This window comes from Ornithorhynchus anatinus, chromosome 1 (genome assembly GCF_004115215.2).
Source record: "Ornithorhynchus anatinus isolate Pmale09 chromosome 1, mOrnAna1.pri.v4, whole genome shotgun sequence".
In the NCBI taxonomy this organism is placed as follows: Eukaryota; Metazoa; Chordata; class Mammalia; order Monotremata; family Ornithorhynchidae; genus Ornithorhynchus; species Ornithorhynchus anatinus.
The window spans coordinates 168,822,184-168,846,312 of record NC_041728.1 but is presented as its reverse complement, the minus strand read 5'-3'; the positions used below and the strand labels follow the sequence as shown (position 1 = coordinate 168,846,312).

Below are 24,129 nucleotides of genomic sequence, written 5' to 3'. Positions count from 1 at the left end.
CCCAGCGCTTCGAACAGCGCTCTGCACAGAGTGAGCGCTTAACAAACACCAACATTATCCTCATTACTCAGAACGGTGCTTGGCACACAGCGAGCGCTTAACAAGCACCACAGAGTAACACCAATGACGTCAACAGCAGGCCGCGCCGTCTCTCACGGCGATCCCCCCGTCGGGAAAACGCGGCCCCCTCCGCTTCCCCGCGCGTCCTGACTTACCGACGATTCGCTGTCCCGGATGAGGAAATCGCCTTCGTGCCCCCTCTCGTTCAACGCCATCTCCGCCTGGTGGCGGGTGACCTTCCCGTAATACCACGGGTTGCCGGCAAACCTGCCCGTGGCGGCGGGCCCGATGTAGTCGCACTGCGGGGGCGACGGCTCCGAGCCCGGGGCCAACTGGCTGCTCTGCGTGACGGTGACGTAGTTCTTGGGGACCAGGCCCACCTGCCCGTTCCCCTTCTTACACTTCCACCACTCGGGGTCGTTCTCGGGCTTCTCGATGACGTCCATCACCTCCCCCTTCTCGAAGTTCAGCTCTTCGTCATTGGAGGAGCTGAAGGGATAGAGGGCCTGCACGACGTGCAGCACCTGCCCGCTGTTCAGGTGGTTGACCACGGCGGCCAGTTTCTCCGACAGGGAGCCCACGTGGTCGCCCGGGGGCCCGTCGCCTTCCTCGGTCACGTAGTTCGAAGGGAACCACCCGACCTGGCCGTTGTAGCTCCCCCGCCACCACCCGTCGCTGCACTTCTCCATGACGATCACTTTGGTCCCCTTGGTCAGGGACAGCTCGTCCTCCCTCTCCGCCATGTAACTGAACTTCACGTAGGCGGGCACGTTGAGGTCGTAGAGGCGCTCGCCGGCGTCGGCGAAGCCGTCGTCCGCCGGGCAGGCCGAGTCCGGCACGCTGGGTTTCCTCTTCACTTTGCCGATCCCTGTTCGCCGAAGGACAGGGGAGGAGAGAGAGGAGCGACGGTTACCGGAGAAGAAATCGCTCGGTCGTCTAAAATACCGCACGGGCGGCGCGAAACGGCTCTCCTCGGCAAAGAGCGAAAGAAGACGGCTCGACCGACCGATCGCCCTGTTTTTCTCGAGCCTCCCGGGTTCCGCACGAGGAAGACGGACGAGCCTTACGGACCACTCGGTTCTTTTATTTTAACGGTGTTTACTAAGTGCTTACTGTGTGCCAGGCACCGTCCTAAGTGCGGGGCTAGATCCGAGCCGAGCCGTTCGGACACGGTGTCATTCGTTCATTCGCTCGCGTGTATCGAGCGCTTACCACGTGCGCTAGGCGCTTGGAATGTACAATTCGGCAACGGATGGAGACCATCCCCGCCCACTGCCGGGCTCACGGTCTAGTCGGCGGAGGCAGATGGCCAAAAACGACTTAAGCACCATAGATAGAATCCAGGGGATGGACACTTCATTAACAAAATGAATAGGGTAAGAAAGACATATACAAATGGGCACAGTGCTGAGGGGAGGGGAAGGGGGAAGAGCGGGGGGCGGGAGGAGGAGCGGAGGGAAGAGGGGGGAGCTCAGTGTGGGAAGGCCTCCCGGAGGAGGTGAGCTCTCAGTAGGGCCTCGAAGAGGGGGAGAGAGTTAGTGTGACGGAGGTGAGGAGGGAGGGCGTTCCAAGGCGGCGGGAGGATGTGGGCCGGGGGTCGGCGGCGGGACGGGCGTGGACGGGGGATCGTGAGGAGGTGGACGGCAGAGGAGCGGAGTGTACGGGCTGGGCGGTAATGACAATGTCGGTATCTGTTAAGCGCTTACTGTGTGCGGAGCACTGTTCTAAGCGCTGGGGTAGATACAGGGTCATCCCGTTGTCCCACGTGAGGCTCACAGTTAATCCCCATTTGACAGAGGAGGGAACGGAGGCCCAGAGAAGTGAAGTGACTCGCCCACGGTCACACAGCTGACCAGCGGCAGAGCCGGGAGTCGAACCCATGACCACCGACTCCGAAGCCCGGGCTCCTTCCACTGAGCCACGCGAGAGAGAAGGGAAGTGCGGTCGGAGGAGGCAAGGTGATGGAAAGCTCTGAAGCCAAGAGTGAGGAGTTTTTGCCCCAGAGTCCCACACGGGGCTCACAGTCTTCATCCCCATTTAACGGATGAGGTAACTGGGGCCCAGAGAAGTCAGGTGAGGTGCCCAAGTCACCCAGCGGACAAGCGGCGGAGCCGGGGCTAGAGCCCAGGTCCTTCTGACTCCCAGCCTCGTGCTCCATCCACTTAGCCGCACGGTTTTCGCTACACACTTTGGCTAGGACTCCGTTCGGGAATTATGGAACATCCTGCCGGCGACGCAAGCCCGTCGGACGACAGCCTGGGCCCGGTGTCGGAAGTAACGGTTGTGTGCGGGCGGGTGAGGTCACACAACGCAGGATTCCTCGAAGGGGACATTTTGCACACGGGCAACCTCCGGACCGTACTGACGACTAAGTGTACTTGAGGCTGTCACTATAATGGTCACGGGTTCTAATCCCGGCTCCACCGCTTGTCAGCTGTGTGACTCTGGGCAAGTCACTTCACTCCTCTGAGCCTCAGTGACCTCATCTGGAAAACGGGGCTGAAGACCGCGAGCCCCACAGGGGACAACCTGATCACCTTCTATCTCCCGAGCACTTAGAACAGTGCTTTGCACATGGTGAGCGCTTAACAAATGCCATCATTATTATGAGAGAAGCAGCGTGGCTCAGTGGAAAGAGCCCGGGCTGGGGAGTCAGAGGTCATGGCTTCGAATCCCGGCTCTGCCACTTGTCAGCTGCGTGACCGTGGGCGAGTCACTTCACTTCTCTGGGCCCCGGTTACCTCACCTGGAAAATGGGGATTGACCGTGAGCCTCACGTGGGACAACCTGATCACCCTGTATCTCCCCCAGCGCTCAGAACGGTGCTCGGCACATAGTAAGCGCTTAACAAGTACCGACGTTATTAACCGACCAATCAACTGTATTTATTGAGTGTCTACTAGGTACCGAGCACTGAAGAGAAGCGGCGTGGCCTAGTGGATAGAGCACGGGCCTGGGAGTCAGAAGGACCTGGGTTTTAATCCCGGCTCTACCGCTTGTCTGCTGCGTGACCTCGGCCAAGTCACTTCACTTCTCTGGGCTTCGGTTACCTCATCTGTCAAACGGGGATTGAGAGTGGGAATCCTGTGTGGGACAGGGACGGTTCATTCATTCAATCGTGTTGATTGAGCGCTCACTCCGTGCAGGGCACTGTACTAAACGCTTGGAATGTACAATTCGGCACCAGACAGAGACTATCCCCTGCCCGTCGACGGGCCCGCAGTCTAATCGGGGGAGACGGACGGACAAAAACAAGACAACGTAATCACGATAAAGGGAATCAAGGGGACGGACACCTCACAGCGTCAAACCTGACCGTCCTGCACCTACCTCAGTGTTTAATACGGTGCCTGGCACATAGCAAACACTTAACAGATACCACGGCTATTACTATTATCATCTGCCGCTGGCCAGCTGTGTGACTTTGGCCAAGTCACTTCACTTCTCTGTGCCTCAGTTCCTTCATCTGTAAAATGGGGAGGAAACCGGTGGGCCCCACGTGGGACAACCTGATCACCTTGTATCCCCCAGCGCTCAGAACAGTGCTTGGCACATTGTAAGCGCGTAACAGATGCCACCATTATTATTATTATTATTCCTAAGCACTTGGGAGAGTACGATGTGACAATATAACAGACACGATCTCTGCCCACAGTGAGCTCACCGTCTAGAGGACCGTAAGCACTACGTAAAGTAACGGCTCTACAGAGAGGGCTCTAGAAAGTGAAACACTTTAAATCAGAAACTCTTGGGAAAGTTGCCAATAGGGAAAACAGATAGGCGCAACCCTAATTAGGCCCGGAGCAGTATAAATCGCCCGGTTGTCGAAGGAGTTTGTCTTCTAACTCTGCCTTAGGAATTCCGAGGTCCTGAATACAAGGTACTACCTTTCTTCTTTGAAAAGCGATGGTCAAAACGCGGACGTCAAAAAAGCGGAAGAGGGGTAAGAACCTCACGTCCAGAGAAAATTCACAGTCAGTGATGAATTTACGAAAACTCCTCCTTTCCTAGTTTTCAGAACCGCTGTCCTTTTTTACTGATCTTTTCCCCTATAATAATAACAATAATAATAATGATAATAATGATGGTATTTGTTAAGCGCTTCCTATGTGCAGAGCACTGTTCTAAGCGCTGGGGTAGATACAGGATATCAGGTTGTCCCACATGAGGCTCACAGTCTTAACCCCCATTTTACAGATGAGGGAACTGAGGCACAGAGAAGTGAAGTGACTTGCCCAAAGCCACACAGCTGACAAGTGTCGGAGGCGGAATTCGAACCCATGACCTCGGACAGAAACAGAAATAAAATCACAAACCACAAAGTGGCTCCTAATCTTTTTAAGCCCCGTATTCCTGCTTGTCTTCCTGACACCTATTCAGAAATCATTCCTACGGAAAGTTCTTCGGTACATCTTTCCTTTTAAAAATGGCATGTGTTACGCGCTGACTATGTGCCGGGCACTGTACTGAACGCTGGGGAGACACAGGCTAACCAGGCTGGGCACAGTCCCTGTCCCACGTGAGGCTCGCAGTTTTAATCCCCATTTTTCCGACGAGGTAACTGAGGACCAGAGAAGGGAAGACTCTTGCCCGAGGTCAGGATTAGAACCCAGATCCTTCCGACTCCCAGGCCGGCGCAGCATCCACCTGACCCCGCTGCTTCTCTACTTTGATCCTATAATCCGTTCTAATATTTGACTTCGTTTTTTGCAACGCTTCCCCAACAAGAAGCTTGGACTCTGTTGAAAAACCAATGCCTGGGATGAGGGTAAAATAAATTCGCTTCAAATCCAGAATTGGAAAGCTATGTAAATACTTACCCGGCAAAGTCACTTGGGGAAAGCGGCCGCTAGGACTAGGGCAGTGAATAAAAGAAAGAGATACTTGAGGATGTAACAGATTGTCAGCACAACGATCATGACTACTTCTTCCTGCCCCCAGAAGCAGAGAAGGGGAAGAGCCCGAAGATACGATCTCGAGAAAAGAAGCCGTCACGGTGGAAAGGGAAAACTGACTTCTCTTAATCCTTGGAGGCTGGAGAAGGAGAAGTAATTCAAATGAACTCTGCTGACCCAATTTTCACTAGTAAATCTTCACTACGCCTTAGAAAGATGGAAGATACCAGCTCCCGAACGCCTACTAAAACGAAAGTCACCAAGTGCCCGATACACACCATTTTTTACGTTATTTATTAAGCACTTACTATGGGCCAGACCCCGTACTAGGCGCTGGTGCGGACACCAAACAATCGGGTTGGCCAGAGTCCTTTATCCCACACTGGGGTCATGGTCTTAACCCCCAATTTATAATAATGGTGGCATTTGTTAAGCGCTTACTATGTGTAAAGCACTGTTCTAAGCGCTGGGGGGATACAAGGCGATCAGGTCGTCCCACACGGGGCTCACGGTTTTTAATCCCCATTTTACACATGAGGTAACTGAGGCACAGAGAAGTGAAGTGACTTGCCCACGGTCACACAGCTGGCAGGCGGCGGAGCCGGGATTAGAACCCAGGTCCTCTGACTCCCAGACCTGTGCTCTTTTCACTAGGCCATGCCACTTCATCAATGCTGATATAGCGACTCATTAATTGATGGGAAGAAGTCGTTGTGGGCAGGGAATGTGCCTTTGCTGAACTTTCCAAAGTGCTTAATACACTGCTTTGCCCACAGTAAGCGCTCAATAAATACAGTTGAATGAATGAATGAAGTGCTCTGACCTCCAGAGTGTGAGAAAAGCTCAGCAGTATCTTGACATGTTCTGGAAACAGACGGATAACGTTAGTTTTACTGTACATGCTCGTTGTGGGCAGGGAATGTGTCTTGTTTGTTGTTGTACTCTCCCATGCGCTTGGTACAGTGCTTTACACACGGTCTGTGCTCGATAAATACAACTGAATGAGCGAATGACAAATGAGGATAGAATTTCGGAGGTTCACGGGGAAGAAATCTTGAAAAATTCTTAGAATTTCACGAGACCTTAGTGAAAATATGAGTACACGCCCTCATTTTCGTTATGATTTTACTTCATGACCAACTTATTTTGTTCAAAGAATAATAACGTTGGTATCTGTTCAGCGCTTACTGTGTGCCGAGCACTGCGCGCTTGGGTAGATACGGGGTAATCGGGATGCCCCATTTGAGGCTCACCGTCTTAATCCCCATTTTACAGAGGAGGTAACTGAGGCACCGAGAAGTCAAGTGACTTGCCCAATGTCACCCGGCTGACAGGTGGCGGAGCCGGGATTAGAACCCATGGCCTCTGACTCCTAAGCCTGGGCTCTTTCCACTGAGCCAGGCCGCTTCTCAGAGCAATGATGAAATCTTAAGTTCCACACCCTTTAAACAACTGTGAATATTCATAACTATAATTACACTGTAATTATATAGTAATGCAAATCTTCCTCTACTTTCTTCCTTTGAGAATCGGACGGAAAAGTATGCCTATTTGCACATATATTATATATATATATATATATATATATATATATATATATATATATATATATATATATATATATTTGTGTGTGTGTGTGTAGTTGCCCCTCTTACTTGAGGTTATCACTGGAAGTGAAATCTGAGTTAGATGAAAAGGCTCACGTGAGCCCCATCACCTCCAGACTCTAGGTTCGCTGTGGACGGGGAACATTTCTACCGACACTATTAACGGTATGCTCTCCCAAGCGCTTAGTACAGTGCTCTGCACAGAGTAATTGTCCATTAAATACGATCGCGAGCCCACGCCCCATTGATCTAATAAAGACTGCAGTGGTGTGGTGTGTCTTATGCGCACGCTGAGCGTGGCTCGGTGGAGAGGGCCTGGGCTTCGGAGTCAGAGGTCATGGGTTCGACTCCCGGCTCTGCCACTTGTCAGCTGTGTGACTGTGGACGAGTCACTTCACTTCTCTGTGCCTCAGTTCACTCATCTGGAAAATGGGGATTAACTGTGAGCCTCACATAGGACAACCTGATGACCCTGGTATCTCCCCCGGCACTTAGAACAGTGCTCGGCACGTAGTAAGCGCTGAACAAATACCAACATTATTATAGAGGCAAAGCCTAACCCTAGTTGTACTGTCATAGTTCAACTGTCGAGAAGCAGCGTGGCTCAGTGGAAAGAGCACGGGCTTTGGAGTCAGGGCTCATGAGTTCGAATCCCAGCTCTGCCACTTGTCGGCTGTGTGACTGTGGGCAAGTCACTTAACTTCTCTGTGCCTCAGTTCCCTCATCTGTAAAATGGGGATTAAGACTGTGAGCCCCACGTGGGACAACCTGATTCCCCTATGTCTACCCCAGCGCTTAGAACAGTGCTCGGCACATAGTAAGCGCTTAACAAATACCAACATTATTATTATTATTATTATAGTTGACTTTTGCAGAGCCTGGGGCTGTTTTGGTTTTCACCTCCTTATTTTTCTATTTTAATGACGCGTCTAAGAGCCTTTTCCCTCTGCTCCGATGGACTTCCAGTTTTCAACTGCGACGCAGCACTGACCGAGACTTCGTTTTACCGTGTCCTTCAACTGCTTCCGCTGTGCTCAGGGTCCCAACTTTAACTCCCCATTCAGCAGCTGTTAGGGTATCCTGTTGTTGTCGATTCTCAGTCATTCGGTGGTATTTTCGGAGCGCTTTCTCCGTGCAGAGCACTGAACCAAGTGCTGAGGACGGTCCACCACGATGGAGTCGGTGGACACGATCCCTGCCCCACGAGGGGCTTACGTTTTTCAAACTCCCACCCGGATGGCCGTGTACTTCAAATGTGGTCTTCACAAGTTGGGAGACTATAGAACAGTCAATTCTCGATACAGTTGTAGCAAGGCTGAGGACTTTTTATTTCTGGGAGAGAAAAGGGTTTCCCCGGGACTTAAAACCCATCTCTGGTTCCTACTTAATGCGTTTTCCCAAGGTAGCAGTTGAGGCCTAAGTGCCTAAAAGTTGACATGAACTTTTTACTTGAACATGTAACTTTTCTGGGACTTTAGCAGATTCAAATGGGGGCTCTAATTCTTACGCAGTGAGGTCACAGCCAAAGAGGTGTGTTTTAAAGACCTTTCAGCTGGCCTGAGTGAAAGCCGACCACAGGAAGGACAGGAAAAACGACATAACCCATGAGGCAAAGGGGACGGTTGGCTAATAATATCACCCAAAGGCAGCGGGAGAGGCAGCGTGGCCTAATGGATAGCCCAAGGGGCCGGGAGTCCGAAGGACCTGGGTTCTAATCCCAGCCCCTCCACTTGTCTGCTCTGTGGGACCGTGGGCAAGCTACTTCCCTTCTCCGTGTCTGGGTTCCCTCATCCGTAAAATGGGGATTAATACCGTGAGCCCCATGTGGGACACCAACTGAGTCCAACCTGAGCAGCGTGGCTCAGTGGAAAGAGCCCGGGCTTCGGAGTCAGGGGTCATGGGTTCGAATCCCGGCTCGGCCACTTGCCAGCTGTGTGACTGTGGGCAAGTCACTTCACTTCTCGGTGCCTCAGTTCCCTCATCTGGAAAATGGGGATGAAGACTGTGAGCCCCAGGTGGGACAACCTGATTCCCCTGTGTCCACCCCAGCGCTTAGAACAGTGCTCGGCACATAGTAAGCGCTTAACAAATACCAACATTATTATCCACCACGGGGCTCAGAACAGTGCCCGACACGTAGTAAGCACTTAACAAATGCTATTTTAAAAAAGGCCATTAGGATGAAGTGTGACCTAGTGGCAAGAACACGGGCCTGGGAATCAGAGGACCTGGGCTCTAAGCCAGGTTCTGCCCCGGACCTGCCGTGTGACCATGGGTAAGTCATTTAACTTCTCTGTGTCTCAGTTTCCTCATTTGCAAAATGGGGAATACCTACCGAAGCTTACTAGGGCCTGTGCAGAAAAAGGAAGCAGATCTGGACTATGTATATATCTTGACTGTGGTTATACCTATGATTCCATTTATCTATTTTGCTGGTATTGATGCCCGACGACTTGTTTGGCTTTGCTGTCTGTCTCCCCTTTTTAGACTGTGGTCGGGGATCGTTCGGCAGGGACTGTCGCTATCTGTTGCCGAATCGTACGTTTCAAGTGCTCAATACAGTGCTCTGCATGTAGTAAGCGCTCAATGAATACAACTGAATGAAAGAATGACCGACTAACATCTACACATCCTCTCTTCTCCTCTCTTCTCTTCCTGAACACAGGAAGATCCCTCTTCTTATATTTAATCTTCGCTGCGTGTGAATCGGTCAAGCTGTCCTATCTATCTCTTCCTCCTCAAACGGAAACTCCTCACCATCGGTCTTTCACGGACTCAATCCGCTCTCCCGGTCCTACCGTACCTGGCTTATCTCCTACTACAACCCAGCCCGCACACTTCCTCACCGAACCTTGAACTCATCTCTCCGGCCATTGACCGCTTGCCCATATCCTCCCTCCGCCCGGAACTCGCCGCCGCTTCCCATCCAACTGCTCTCATCACCTTTAAAGCCCTCGTAAAAATCACATCTCCTCCTAGAGGGCTTCCCTGACTAAGCCCTCACCTTCCCTATTCGCTCTCCCTTCATATATATGTATATATATATATATATATATCCTCGTACCATGCCATTTCCCCTCTCTGGGTTTTATTTCACTGTCTGTCTCCCGCTCTAGACCGTAAGCTTCCCTGTGGGCAGAGATCACGTCTACCAACGCTACTGTACTGCACTCTCCCAAGTGCTTAGTACGGTGTTCCGCAAACAGTAAACACTCAATAAGTACTATTTAATTAATGCCGGGATTTGTTAAGCGCTTACTATGTGCAGAGCACTGTTCTAAGCGCTGGGGGAGATCCAGGGTCATCAGGTCGACCCACGTGAGGCTCACAGTTAATCCCCATTTGACCGATGAGGTCACTGAGGCACAGGGAAGTGAAGTGACTCGCCCACAGTCACACAGCTGACAAGTGGCAGAGCCGGGATTCGAACCCGTGACCCCTGACTCCCAAGCCCGGGCTCTTTCCACTGAGCCACTCTCATCGATGGATGTTGATAACCTAAATTTGGGGACCATAACTAGCATTCCGAGCCGCACACCATCTTGGCATTTCAGGGGATTCCTACTTCGGTCTGCTGCCGTGTTATCCTTGTTCATTTCCTCCGAATCCAATAACTTACGTATCACCTCGTTTTCTCTGAATAGAAATATGAGTCAGAGGTATTTGGTAAACCCTACAACTATTTTTACTGGATGCTAAATGCTCTAGGCTTGACGCAAGGAAAAAAAAAAAAAATCCCATAAAACCGCTCTCACACACCCGTCTGAAGAAGTTAAAACACTCGCTGTGACACCCCCCAAAACAGAATGGCTTAGGGATGAGACGCCAAGTCATGTTTTTTAACCTCTAGGCTGAAAGCTCTCCCCTTTTAGACTTTAAGCTCGTTGTGGGCAGAGAATGTATCTGTTTATTGCTATTTTTATTCATTTAATCGTATTTAGTGAGCACTTACTGGGTGGGGGGCACTGTACTAACCACTTGGGAGAGTCCAATGCAACGACATACACATTCCCTGCCTATAGTGAGCTTGCCCAAGCACTCGGCACAGTGCTCTGCCGACTGTAAGCTCTCAATAAATACAACTGAATGAACGAACGAACCTTCCAAGACTGGGTAGCCTGTTCTGTTCTCTCGGTCGTGAACATTTCGAATTCTCCTCGTCCTTCCGCTTGCCGCTTCTTGCCTCTCCCCCTCGTTTCCCACATACAGTTCTGGAGTTTGTCAGCCTTGACCGCTCACCTTCTCGATTAGTTTTGCCCATTTTCTTCGGTGGGACTGACCTCTTAATGATAATAATAACAATAGCTGTGGTATTGGTTAAGCGCTTATTATGCGCCAGGCACTATACTAAGCGCTGCGGTGGCTACAAGCAAACAGGGTTGAACACAGTCCCTGTCCCAGGAGGGGTTCACAGTCTCAATCCTCATTTTACCGTTGAGGCCCGGAGAAGTGGAGTGACTCGCCCAAGGTCACAGAGCAGTCAAATGGCGCCTCCGGGACTAGAACTCATGACCTTCTGACTCTCGGGCCCGTGCTCTATCCAATTCGCCAGGCCAGTGGGTCAGACCCATCAGGAAAGGGGATCGCAAAGTAATAATAACTATGGCATTCGTTAAATGCTTACTAGGTGCCGGGCTCTGCACCAAGCGCTGGGGTGGATACAGGCAAATCGGGTTGGGCACAGTCTCAAACCCCATTTTACAGAGGAGGGAACTGAGAAGCGAAGTGACTTGACCAAGGTCACACAGCAGACAAGTGGGGGACCCACGACCTTCTGACTCTCAGGCCTGCGCTCTAGCCACGAGCCTGTCGTTGGGCAGGGATGGTCTCTATCTGTTGCCCAACTGTCCATTCCAAGCGCTTAGTACAGTGCCCCGCACATAGGAAGCGCTCAACAAATCCTATTGAATGAATAATAATAATAATAATGATGTTGTATTTGATAAGCGCTTACTACGTGTCGAGCACTGTTCTAAGCGCTGGGGTAGATACAGGGTCATCAGGTCGTCCCACGTGAGGCTCACAGTTATTCCCCATTTGACAGATGAGGTCACTGAGGCACAGAGAAGTGAAGTGACTTGCCCACAGACGCACAGCTGACGAGTGGCAGAGCCGGGAGTCGAACCCGTGACCTCTGACTCCGAAGGCCGGGCTCCTTCCACTGAGCCACGCTGCTGCTTCGCAATGGCAAAGACTAATCCGCCGGCGGGGCAAGCCGTAAGCCGGAACCGGCAATCTTGACTCTAATGTCAAAACGAAAACACCGAAGAGAGAGCCGCGACAGTCCGAAGCGAGCTCGCATCGGTGAGCCGCCCGAAAGCCCTTTGCGGGTTGCCCGGGGACCGCGTCCTAATAAGCCAAGATCAATCAACCCGGTTAGAGGGAAAAAAAAATATACCGCCTCAGTACGGCTCCCGTCGTGGTCAACGGACATGCTACCCTATTCATTCATTCAACAGTATTTACTGAGCGCTTACTATGTGCGGAGCACTGTACTAAGCGCTTGGAACGAACAAGTCGGCAACAGATAGAGACGGTCCCTGCCGTCTGACGGGCTCACGGTCTGATCGGGGGAGACGGACGGACGAGAACACCTGATCTGACTGGAGATCCGGGCTCCCCTTAGTAGAAACTAGACAGTTTATCGTTTGGAGGAATTCACTTTGGGTTCCTTACGCCGTCAAAACGACTTTGTATTGCCTTACCGGCACTTTTTTAAATCAATCGATCGATCGATCGATCGATCGATCATCCGCTTTTACTGGGTGCTCACTGTGTGCAGAGCACTGGACTAAACACGGGGGAGAACATAACTTAATATTAACAGAGTTGGTAGACGTGTTCCATGCCCCCAGTGCGCTATACTTCTTATGAAATGTCTTAAATATTTCTTAAGAAATAGGGGCTTAGCGGGAAGAGCCCGGGCTGGGAGACAGAGGTTGTGGGTTCTAATCCCGGCTCCGCCCCTTATCACCTGTGTGACTTCGGGAGAGTCACTTAACTTCTCTGTGCCTCAGTCACATCATCTGTAAAACGGGGATGAAGACTGTGAGTCCCACGCAGGACAACCTAATCACCTTGTATCCCCCCCAGCGCTTAGGACAGTCCTTGGCACATAGTAAGTGCTTAACAAATACCATCATTTTTTACAAAGCAGTGTGGCTTGGTGAAGAGAGCCCGGGCTTGGGAGTCAGGTCGTGGGTTTTAAGCCCGGCTCCGCCGCTTGTCAGCTGAGTGACTTCGGGCAAGTCGTTTTACTTCTCTGTGCCTCAGTTACCTCATCCGTAAAATCGGAATTAAGACCGTGAGCCCCACGTGGGACGACCTGATCACCTTGCATCTCCCCCAGCGCTTAGAACGGCGCTTGGCACACAGTAAGCGCTTAACAGATACCATCATCAATTAATTAAGAGCTTACTGCACGCCCGGCGCCGTACTAAGTGCTGGGGTAGCGCTAAACTAACCGGGATGGGCACCGCCACGTCCACACAACCTCAATCCCCATTTTACAGATGAGGTAACTGAGGCACAGAGAAGTTAAGTGAGTTGCCCTTGGTCACGCAGCAGGCAAATGGGGGAAGTGGGATTAGAACCCAGGTCCTCTGACTCCCTGGTCTGTATTCTTTCCTCTAGGCCACGCTGCTTCCCTACATACATTACTGAACGTTTAGACTGAGCTCACCACAGGAAAGCATGGAAATATAGACGGCGATGACGATGATGATGATAATAATAATAATGTTGGTATTTGTTAAGCGCTTACCCACGCTGCCTAGAGGCCCCTGAGTATACTGTCGGAAAAACAACTGCTTTGGAAGGTTTCTGTGCAGTCCTGCTTGGAAATTCATTATGGGAACGTGACTGCTGACTCCGTTGCACTCTACCTGCCCAGGCGTTTAGTACAGCGCCCTGCAAATGTCATCCCACTGACTGACTGACTGACAAGGGCTGGAGGTCTCCACTCGGCCTGCCTACTCTGTTCCTTCTTACCGTGCCTCCATCTGGTCTCTCTTGCCGCCTGCCCCCTTCCCGCCTGGAACTCCCTCCCCCCCCCCACAGATCCGACAGACTCCCGCGGTCCCCACCGAAATTCGACTACCGTCACACCTCTGCCTTCGAGAAGCTTCCCTTGACGGACCTCTCCTTTTCCCACTCCCTCTTCCCCCCTCGGTGGGCGCCGACGACCTCGGTCTGTACACCTACGCCCTCGCACGGGGAGCCCGGGCCCACAAGTCCTAAGATGTCCCGGCTCCGCCACTTGTGACCTTGGGCTTCACTTCTCCGGGCCTCGGTTACCTCATCTGTGAAATGGGGACTGCAGACCCCCCCCCCCCGTGGGACGGGGACCCATTTGTCTGTACCCACCTCAGTTATTAGTACGGTGAATGGCACATAGAGAGTCCTTAACCACTACCAAGGCTGTTATTATCCAGAGCTCGGGACGCTGCCCGACACATAGTGCGCATTTCGACAGTAGTATTTACTGAGCGCTTACTACGTGCACAGCACTGTACTAAGCGCTTGGAACGGACAATTCGGACGCTTGCGGGGTCCGCGTGGCGCGAGGTTCGGTGGGGGTGGTGGCAGTGATGCCTGCCTACTTGTTTTCTTTTCTTTTGTCGTCTGCCTCCCCGCTTCTAGACCGTGAGCCCGTCGCTGGGCAGGGATGGTCCCTATCTGTTGCCCAACTGTACTTTCCAAGCGCTTAGTACAGTGCTCTGCCCACAGTAAGCGCTCAATAAATACCACTGAATGAATGAGTGAGCATTTAATACCGTAATTATTATTTGACACCTCACCGCCCAGCACTTACAATAATGTTGGTATTTGTTAAGCGCTTACGATGTGCAGAGCACTGTTCTAAGCGCTGGGGGAGATCCAGGGGAATCAGGTGTACATCTCCTTACATTCTGCTGCTTCCCCTATCGGTAATTTATTTTTTGCCTATCTCCCCTGCTATAAATCAATCGATCGTATTTTTTGAGCGCTTACCGACTGCAGAACACTGTACTAAGTACTTGGGAGAGGACAATGTAACAGAATTGGTAGACACGTTCCCTATCCACAACGCATATGTGTGTGTGTGTGTGTATATGTGTGTGTGTGTGTGTGTGTGTGTGTGTGTGTGTGTGTGTGTGTGTATATACCTATGATTCTATTTATCAATTTTGATGGCCTACTTGTTTTATTCTGTTGTCTGTCTCCCCCGTTTAGACTGTGAGACCGCGGCTGGGCAGGGATTGTCTCTATCCGTTGCCGAACTGTACATTCCAAGCGCTTAGTAAAGTAAGCGCTCAATAAATACGATCGAATGAATGAATGCACGCGCTTACAGTCTACATCCCCTTGACCCTATTGATCGTGATTAAGTTGCCTTGCTTTTGTCCGTCCGTCTCCCCCGATTAGACTGTGAGCCCGTCACTGGGCAGGGATTGTCTCTATCTGTTGCCGAACTGTACATTCCAATCGCTTAGTATAGAGCCCCGCACACAGTAAGCGCTCAATAAATATTATTGGATGAATGAATGGAGGGGATGGGGGCCGATATCTCGTCTACTAACTCTACTGTATCGTACTCTCCCAAGAGAGTAACAGTGTCCTGCCACGCAGTAAGTGCTCAAGAAATAGAGAAGCAGCATGGCTCAGGGGAAAGAGCCCGGGCTTGGGAGTCAGAGTTCATGGGTTCGAATCCCGGCTCTGCCACTTGTCAGCTCTGTGACTGTGGGCGAGTCGCTTCACTTCTCTGTGCCTCAGTTCCCTCATCTGTAAAATGGGGATTAACTGTGAGCCTCTCGTGGGACAACCTGATGACCCTATATCTACCCCAGCGCTTAGAACAGTGCTCCGCACATAGTAAGCGCTTAACAAATACCAACCTTATTATTATTAAGAAATAGCACTGATTGATAAACGCCTCTTCACGTCCCTGTCCATGACTTCACTAGAAACACTATTCTCGGTAGAAGCTATCCTTCCTATCTTCCAACTCTCCACCGACAATCTAGCTCTGACGCAAATACCAACAGGACCCTCTGCTGACCCCGAAAATTCTCGCTTCCTCGGACCCCGGCGAAGGAACACTGCCTGAGAGGATACAGGGGGGGCTTTTTAGTAATTTCTCTTTCAATTGAGAAATAGCCAAAAGTTGATCATTTTGAACTATTTTTCCCAGGAGAAAGATAAAATGGGGGAGAATTCCAGCCTAGCTCTGAAAGGTTTTCAACAGTGTTTTCATTTTCCCGATACTAAGAGATCATAAAATACGAAGGACTTTCTGGTTGAGTTTTACGGGAATCGATGTTCTCTCAGAGAATCGAGGGAGGGTGTTTTGATCGTTTTTTCCTGAAGCGTGTTTTCCAGATGCGGTGGCTGACTTACAGCTTCGGCCAGAGCCTTGACTTTTAAAATCTTCAGGGAAATGGAGATTAAACTCACTGAATTGAGCAGAGAATAGCTAAAACACATTGCCACAAGGTCAGCGATGTCACAATTTTGAATCGAGGGATCAGATTCACAACGTCAGGACACAGTTAATGGGGATTAACTGTGAGCCTCACGTGGGACAACCTGATGACCCCGTATCTACCCCAGCGCTTAGAACAGTGTTCTGAACATAGTAGGCGCTAAACAAATACCAACGTTATCTTCAGGAACTTGGACGTGGGTCATCGCCTAAATTACCGACACTAAGCAAGCCGCCATGAACTGGGAATACACTCTGATTTGCTTCAGCAAAACTACGTAAAAACCAACCCGATAGCTCTAGCACTCCGCACTTTCGATATTTCCCAATACTAGAGCAACCTCGGTAGATCGATCTCTCTTGCGGCACGATCGACACGTCTGATAGAGAAGCAGGGTGGCCCAGAGAAAAGAGCACGGGTCTGGGAGTCAGGAGACCGGAGTTGTAATCCCGCCTCGGCCACTGGCCTGCTGTGTGACCTTGGGCAAGTCACTCTGCCTCTCTGCGCCTCAGGTTCCTCATCTGAGAAGCAGCGTGGCTCACTGGAAAGAGCACGGGCTTTGGAGTCAGAGGTCATGGGTTCGAACCCTGGCTCTACCACTTGTCAGCTGTGTGACTTTGGGCAAGTCACTTAACTTCTCGGTGCCTCAGTTACCTCATCTGTAAAATGGGGATTAAGACTGTGAGCCCCACGTGGGACAACCTGATTCCCCTGTGTCTACCCCAGCGCTTAGAACAGTGCTCGGCACATAGTAAGCGCTTAACAAATACCAACATTATTATTATTATTATCATCTGTAAAATGGAGATTCAAGATGTGTTCTCCCTCCTTCTTACAATGTGAGCGCTATGTGGGACCTGATGATCTTGTATCTAACCCAACGAGCACTTAACAAACACCGCAATTATCATCATCAATATTCTCATTCTTATCTGAAATGGTAAATACATATTATTCCGGCCAGCTTTAAGTTGAGAGAGAAAAATGGGGTGACTCCATCAAGCAAACCTGTTTTCCATCCTCAATTATCATGGCTCAGTTGAAAAAACTTCAATATTTACGATTCCCCAATCTAAGCAGCCAAAACATCTCTCTCCAGTCAACATTACTTTCTTCTCTTGTGAAGAGCCACGGCATATTTTTCCCCTTTCTTTTCCACAACCCTCCCCTTCATCCCCTCGCCCTACACAGACACACACACACCCCCTACCCTTTATCGGTTGAGTCAGTGTTTATCAGGAAATTTGGGGGGGAAAAAAACACCAGGGTTAAAAAACGGTATTCCGGGAAATTAGAAAAGAGAAGCCAACGAGCCACAGACGTGGTACTTTCCCATCTTAATTCTGGGCTCGGTGTGGAAATGCCTGAACTTCTTGGCTTCGAGTCAAAATTAAACCATCTCCGGAAACATCCTTCAGTTGAGTTTCCCAGGGGAATCTGTCTTTCCGGGCCTTCCCGGGGCTTCTTGAGACAAGAACGAAGGAGCGTGGCCTAGGGATTTGAACATTCCAAGCGCTTAGTACAGTGCTCTGCACAGAGTAAGCGCTCAATAAATACTATTGAATAGTGGACAGAGCACGGGCCTGGGAGTCAGAGGACCTGGGTTCTAATCCCGGCTCCACCACTTGTCTGCTGTGTGCATCGTACTCTCCCAAGCGCTTAGGAGAGTGTTCCACATATAGAAAGCACCCAGATCCCGCTGTTTGTTAGACTGACCTTGGGCAAATCACTTAACTTCTCTGTGCCTCAGTTAGTTACCTCACCCGTAAAGAGGGGATTAAGACTGTGAGACATGGAACGTGGACCACGGCCAACTTGATCAGTCCCAGAGCTTTGCCGAGTCCTTCGCACATAGTAAGTGCTTAACAAATGCCATTAAATTAAAAAGAAAAGGAAAGAGGTCGGACTTCAGAGTCAGGGGACCTGTGTTCTTATCCTCATTCCGCCACTCGCCTGCTGTGAAACCTCGGGCAAGTCGCTTAAATGGCATGTGCCTCAATGTCCTCATCTGCAAAATGGGGGGTTAAATAACTGTTCTCTCTTCTTCATAGGGTGACAGGGACTGTGTCTGACCCGATCATCTTGCACCTACCCCAGTGCTCAGTTCAGTGCTTGGTACATAGCAAGTGCTTAACAAATACCACAGTTAGGATTTTCATTCTTATTGGAAGCTCCGGGTTGATTCGGTTCCAACCCAACCCCATCAGATTCCAATGGGAAGACACTTTCTCCCTCCCCTGGGCAGAAGGGAAGCGGCGACGACGTCACACCGGCTCTCAGATGGACAATACGTCCGGGCTTCCCCAACCCGGACCACGATACATCCGGTCTCCTATAACTCCGGGATGTTGTTGTAAAATAGCACCACGAAGGGAAACCCACGCCATAGTACTTCCCAAATCTCACACGACTGGCAAATCCGCCAAGCCTCTTCTTTAATAAGCTCAATTATGCTCCCGTTATCAGAACGTTCCTTAGTCCCGTTGGATCCAAAACGCCCGCTGAGACGCGTTACCACGGAACCGAGCGAAGAGCGAATGTCGCCGGTAACTTCGCATCGTGTGATTTTAAAAAGGCTCTCATATTAACTGTGAACATGGCCCTAAGGGAATTTAGCCTGGAAAAAAGAGAAAAGACACTGGGGCAAAAAAGACGAATGAGAAGCGATCCTAAGCCAGAAAGATATGACTCTGAACGTGCTACCATGTGGTTGTGCGGATCGCTCCGCCCCACGGCGCTTGTGAATGTTTGCACGTATGAATTATTCTATTTATTTTATTAATGACGTGTATTTGTGATGCGGGGAGGGGGGGGTAGAGCAAAGGGAGCGAGTGGGGCGACGCGGAGGGGAAGGGGAGATGAGGAAAAGGGGGGCTTGGTCTGGGAAGGCCTCTTAGAGGAGGTGACACTTCAGTAGGGCTCTGAGGAGGGGAAGTGCGACTGCGGATCTGAGGAGGAAGGGCGTTCTAGGCCAGAGGTAGGACGTGGGCCGGGAGTCGACGGCGGGACAGGCGGGGACCAGGCACGGTCGACGCAGGGGAGCGGATGGATAGAGGAGAGAAAGACTTGAATCAGGGTAGACCTCTCGGAGGAGGTGTGATTTTAGGAGTGATTTCAAGGTGGGGAGAGTGATGGACTATTTGTTAGGAAAGGGGAGGGAGCTCCGGGTCAGAGGGAGGACATGAGAAGCAGCGTAGCCTAGCGTATAAGGGCACATTCCTAATCCTAGTTCCGCCACTTGTCTGCCGCGTGACCCTGGGCAAGTCACTTCATTTCTCTGGGCCTCAGTTACCTCGGCTGTAAAATGGGGATTAAGAGTGTGAGCCCCGTCGTGTGGGACGGGGATTACGTCCCAACTGATTACTGCGTACCTACTCCGGTATTTAGAACAGTGCTTGACGCATAGTAAGCACTTAACAAATACCATCATCATCATCAGGTAGGTAGAAAAACAGCACGGCCTAGTGGAAAGAGCACACGTCTGGGGTGGGGGGGGTCGGCGGGCTGGGTTCGAATCCTACCTCCGCCACGTATCTGCTGCTTGACCTCGGGCAGGACACTCAACTATTCTGTGCCTCAATCACCTTATGTGAAAAATGGGGACTCAGTATCTCTTCTCCACTTAGATTGTGAGTCCCATGTGCGACCTGATTATCTCGTCCCTACCCTAGAAGCAGCGTGGCTCAGTGGAAAGAGCCCGGGCTTTGGAGTCAGAGGTCATGAGTTCGAATCCCGGCTCTGCCACTTGTCGGCTGTGTGACTGTGGGCGAGTCACTTCACTTCTCTGGGCCTCAGTGACCTCATCTGGAAAATGGGGATTAAGACCGTGAGCCCCGCGTGGGACGACCCGATTCCCCTGTGTCTACCCCAGCGCTTGGAACAGTGCTCTGCACATAGTAAGCGCTTAACAAATACCAACATTATTATTATTATTACCCCAGTGCTCTGTAGAGCGCTTGGCACATAGTACGCACTTAACAGACACTACGGTGACCATTACTAGAAAAGAGGGTCTATGAGAACATGATATGGGGCCCTTTAGTCTACAGAAAAGAGCGCTGATTTCTTTTCCCAACTGTGATTCCGAGGACCCGCAATCAGCCAGAAAAGCAGCGTGGCCCAGTGGATAGAACCCGGGCCCGGGAGTCCCGACTCCACCACTTGGCTGTGTCACCCCTGGGTGAGTCATTTCACTTCCCTGGGCCTCAGTCACCTTATCTGTAAAATAGGGATTAATAATAATTACTATGGCATTCGTTAGGCGCTTCCTATGTGTCAAGCACCGTTCTAAGCGCTGGGGCAGATACGAGATAATCGGGCTGGACACAGTCCCTGTCCCACATAGGGCTCACAGTCTTAATCCCCATTTTACAGATGAGGGGACTGAGGCCCAGAGAAGTGACTTGTCCAAAGTCACAGAGCAGGCAAGCGGCGGAGCGGGGATTAGAACCCATGACCCTCTGACTCCCAGGTCGGTGCTCAAGCCACTTGGGAGCCTCACGTGAGATAGGCACCGAGTCCAAGCTGATTAACGTGTATCCGCCCCAGGGCTTAGTATAGCGCTTGACACACTTTAAGTGCTACACAAATATCATTAAAACAATTCCTTACACCATTATGGCTCCCCTGTGGTACAACCTTTTGAGTAAGCCTGGTTTTTCTTGGCTGTTCGTCACACTCTGGGTCTTTTCTAGCCAACTGTGTTGGAGCTCTGGAGATCGTATTGGCTCAGTGGAAAGAGCCCCGGGTTGGGGGGTCAGAGGTCACGGGTTCGAATCCCGGCTCTGCCACCTGTCAGCCGGGTGACCGTGGGCGAGTCACTTCGCTTCTCTGGACCTCAGTCACCTCATCTGGAAAACGGGGATTGACCGTGAGCCTCACGTGGGACCACCTGATGACCCTCTATCTCCCCCAGCGCTTAGAACAGTGCTCTGCACATAGTAAGCGCTTGACAAATACCAACATTATTATTATAACTACGGTACTTGTTAAGCGCTTGCTGAACAAGCACCAAGCACCGTTCTAAGCATCATTCATTCATTCAATAGTATTTACTGAGCGCTCACTATGTGCAGAGCACTGTACTAAGCGCTTGGAATGGACAAACGGGCAACAGACGGAGACCGTCCCCGCCCTCCGACGGGCTCACGGTCTTACCGGGGGAGACGGGCAGACGAGAACGATGGCAATAAATAGGGTCGAGGGGAAGAACGTCTCTTTAAAACGACGGCAAGAGGCAAGTGAATCAGGTGGACGCGGTCCCTGCCCCATATGGGGCCCGCGTTCTCAGTCCCCATTTTACAGATGAGGTAACTGAGGTCCAGAGACGTGAACTGCCTTGCCCGAGGTCGCACGGCAGACGGCAGATGTGTGACGGAGCCAGGATTCAAACGCAGCTCCTCCCGACTCATTCCTTCGTCCACTCACGAAATCGCATCGACTCCCAGGCCCATGCTCTACCCACCGAGCCGTGCTGCTTCTCGGCTACCGGGAGTGGATTAACGTTACACAGGGAACTAACTGTAACTGCTTAAAGTTCACTGTTATCGTCGGTTTAGCGGCAAAAGTGAACTTTGAACAGTTATAATTAGTTCTCTGAGCAACTCTAATGAGCTTCTGATACAGCGCTGCCGGGGCAGCACAACGACCTCCTCCCGGGGCTTGAAACGTGGTGGTGGTTGTTTTCCTCCCCCCATTTGTTTGCCACAGAGAATTTCACCCCACGTGATTGAAAGCAAGCAGCACCCAAGTCCCTGATCCAGACTGTAAGTTTGTTGTGAGCAGGGAACGCGTCTCCCGAGTACTCAAAGTCCCGAAACTGTTACCGCGTTAATCCAAGCGCTGCCTTGATTACTCTATCGGCCTCCTCGCTGACCTCCCTGCCTCCGATCTCTCCCCAGTCTAATCGTAATCTTGGTATTTGTTAAGCGCTATAATGTTGGTATTTGTTAAGCGCTTACTATGTGCCGAGCACTGTTCTAAGCGCTGGGGTAGACACAGGGGAATCAGGTCGTCCCACGTGGGGCTCACGGTCTTAATCCCCATTTTCCAGATGAGGGAACTGAGGCACCGAGAAGTGAAGTGACTTGCCCAAGGTCACACAGCTGGCAGGTGGCAGAGCCGGGGTTCGAACCCATGACCTCTCACTCCAAAGCCCGTGCTCTTTCCAGTGAGCCACGCTGCTTCTCTGTGGGGAGCGCAGCTCGGGGTCAGCAGGTTGTCCCACGTGAGGCTCACAGTCTTCGTCCCCATTTTCCAGATGAGGTCACTGAGGCCCAGAGAAGGGAAGTGACCTGCCCACAGTCACACAGCTGACAAGCGGCGGAGCCGGGATCCGGACCCGTGACCTCCGACTCCCAGGCCCGGGCTCTTTGCGCTGAGCCACGTCTCGTTGCCCAGATCGGCTGCTACGGAACCGTTCGGACCGTAGTTTTCCCCCGTCCTCAATAACCACCCGTGGTCGCCTATCAACCTGCGCGTCAAACGCTGCTCATCGCCGGCTTTAAAGCATTTCTTCACTTTTCGCCCTCCTACCTCACCTCGTGCCCTTCAACGGCACCTCCCTGCTCCCCTACTCCAAACCAGCCCGCACACTTCGCTCCTCTAATGGTCACCTTCTCCCTCGACCTCAAACTCGTCCATCTCATCGCCGACCTCTCGCCCACCTCCCGCCGCTGGCCCGGAACACCCTCCCTCCTCATATCCGACAGAGGATTACTCTCCCCCTCTTCAAAGCCTCACTGAAGGCACGTCTCCTCCACGACGCCTTCCCTAAGCCCTCCTTCAATGATAATAATTAATAATTGTGGCATCTGCTGAGCGCTTACGACGTGCAAAGCGCTGTTCTAAGCGCTGGGGGATACGAGGCGATCAGGTCGTCCCACGTGAGGCTCACGGTCTTCATCTCCATTTGACGGATGAGGTCACTGAGGCACGGAGAAGTTAAGTGACTTGCCCAAGGTCACACGGCTGACTAGCGGCAGAGCCGGGATTAGAACCCGTGACCCCCTTTCCTCCTCTCCCACTCCCTTCTGCGTCGCCCTGACTCGCCTCCTTTATTCATCCACTGAATCGTATTTATTGAGCGCTTACCGTGGGCAGAGCACTGTTACAATAATGTTGGTATTTGTTAAGCGCTTACTATGTGCAGAGCACCGTTCTAAGCGCTGGGGTAGAGACAGGGGAATCAGGTTGTCCCACGTGGGGCTCACAGTCTTCATCCCCCTTTTACAGATGAGGTAACTGAGGCCCAGAGAAGTGAAGTGACTTGCCCACAGTCAGCAGACAGGTGGCAGAGCTGGGATTCGAACCCGTGACCTCTGACTCCCAAGCCCAGGCTCTTTCCACTGAGTCACGCTGCTTCTCTATTCACTGTTCTAAGCGCTCGACTCATCCCCCATCCCAGCCCCACAGCACTTTATGTACATGAGAAGCAACGTGGCCATGAGGAGCAGCGTGGCCCAGCGGAGAGAGCCCGGGCTTGGGAGTCAGAGGTCGTGGGTTCTAATCCCGGCTCCGCCACCTCTCTGCTGTGCGACCCCGGGCAAGTCACTTAACCTCTCCGTACCTCAGTGACCTCATCTGCAAAACGGGGGTGAAGACTGTGAGCCCCACGTGGGACGACCTGATTACCCTGCATCTACCCCAGCGCTTAGAACGGTGCTCGGCACACAGTAAGCGCTTAAGAAATACCAACAATAATGATAATAATTTTGGTATTTGTTAAGCGCTTACTGTGTGCCGAGCACCGTTCTAAGCGCTGGGGTAGACATAGGGGAATCGGGTTGTCCCACGTGGGGCTCACAGTCTTAATCCCCATTTTACAGATGAGGGAACTGAGGCACGGAGAAGTGAAGTGACTTGCCCACAGTCACACAGCCGACAAGTGGCAGAGCTGGGATTTGAACTCATGAGCCCTGACTCCAAAGCCCGTGCTCTTTCCTAATGTCTGTAATTTTATTTATTTATACTCATTTCTGTCTCCCCTTCCAGACTGTAAACTCGTGGGCAGGGAATGCGTCTGTTACATTGTTAAACTGTCGTCTCCCAAGTGCTCAGTACAGTGCACTGCACACAGTGAGTGCTCAATAAATACAATCGACT

The 24,129-nt window shown here is 51.4% G+C and overlaps 1 protein-coding gene across 3 annotated transcripts in view; it reads right to left on the bottom strand.

Annotated features, from left to right (window-relative positions):
• NCK1 (NCK adaptor protein 1) overlaps positions 1–24,129 on the bottom strand; it is a 137,936-nt gene that overhangs the window by 7,392 nt on the left and 106,415 nt on the right. For all 3 annotated transcript variants that reach the window (XM_029067718.1, XM_029067724.2, XM_029067733.2), the window contains one exon: positions 216–928. In XM_029067718.1, coding sequence (XP_028923551.1) covers positions 216–928 — 713 coding nt within the window. The remainder of the gene's footprint in view (positions 1–215; positions 929–24,129) is intronic.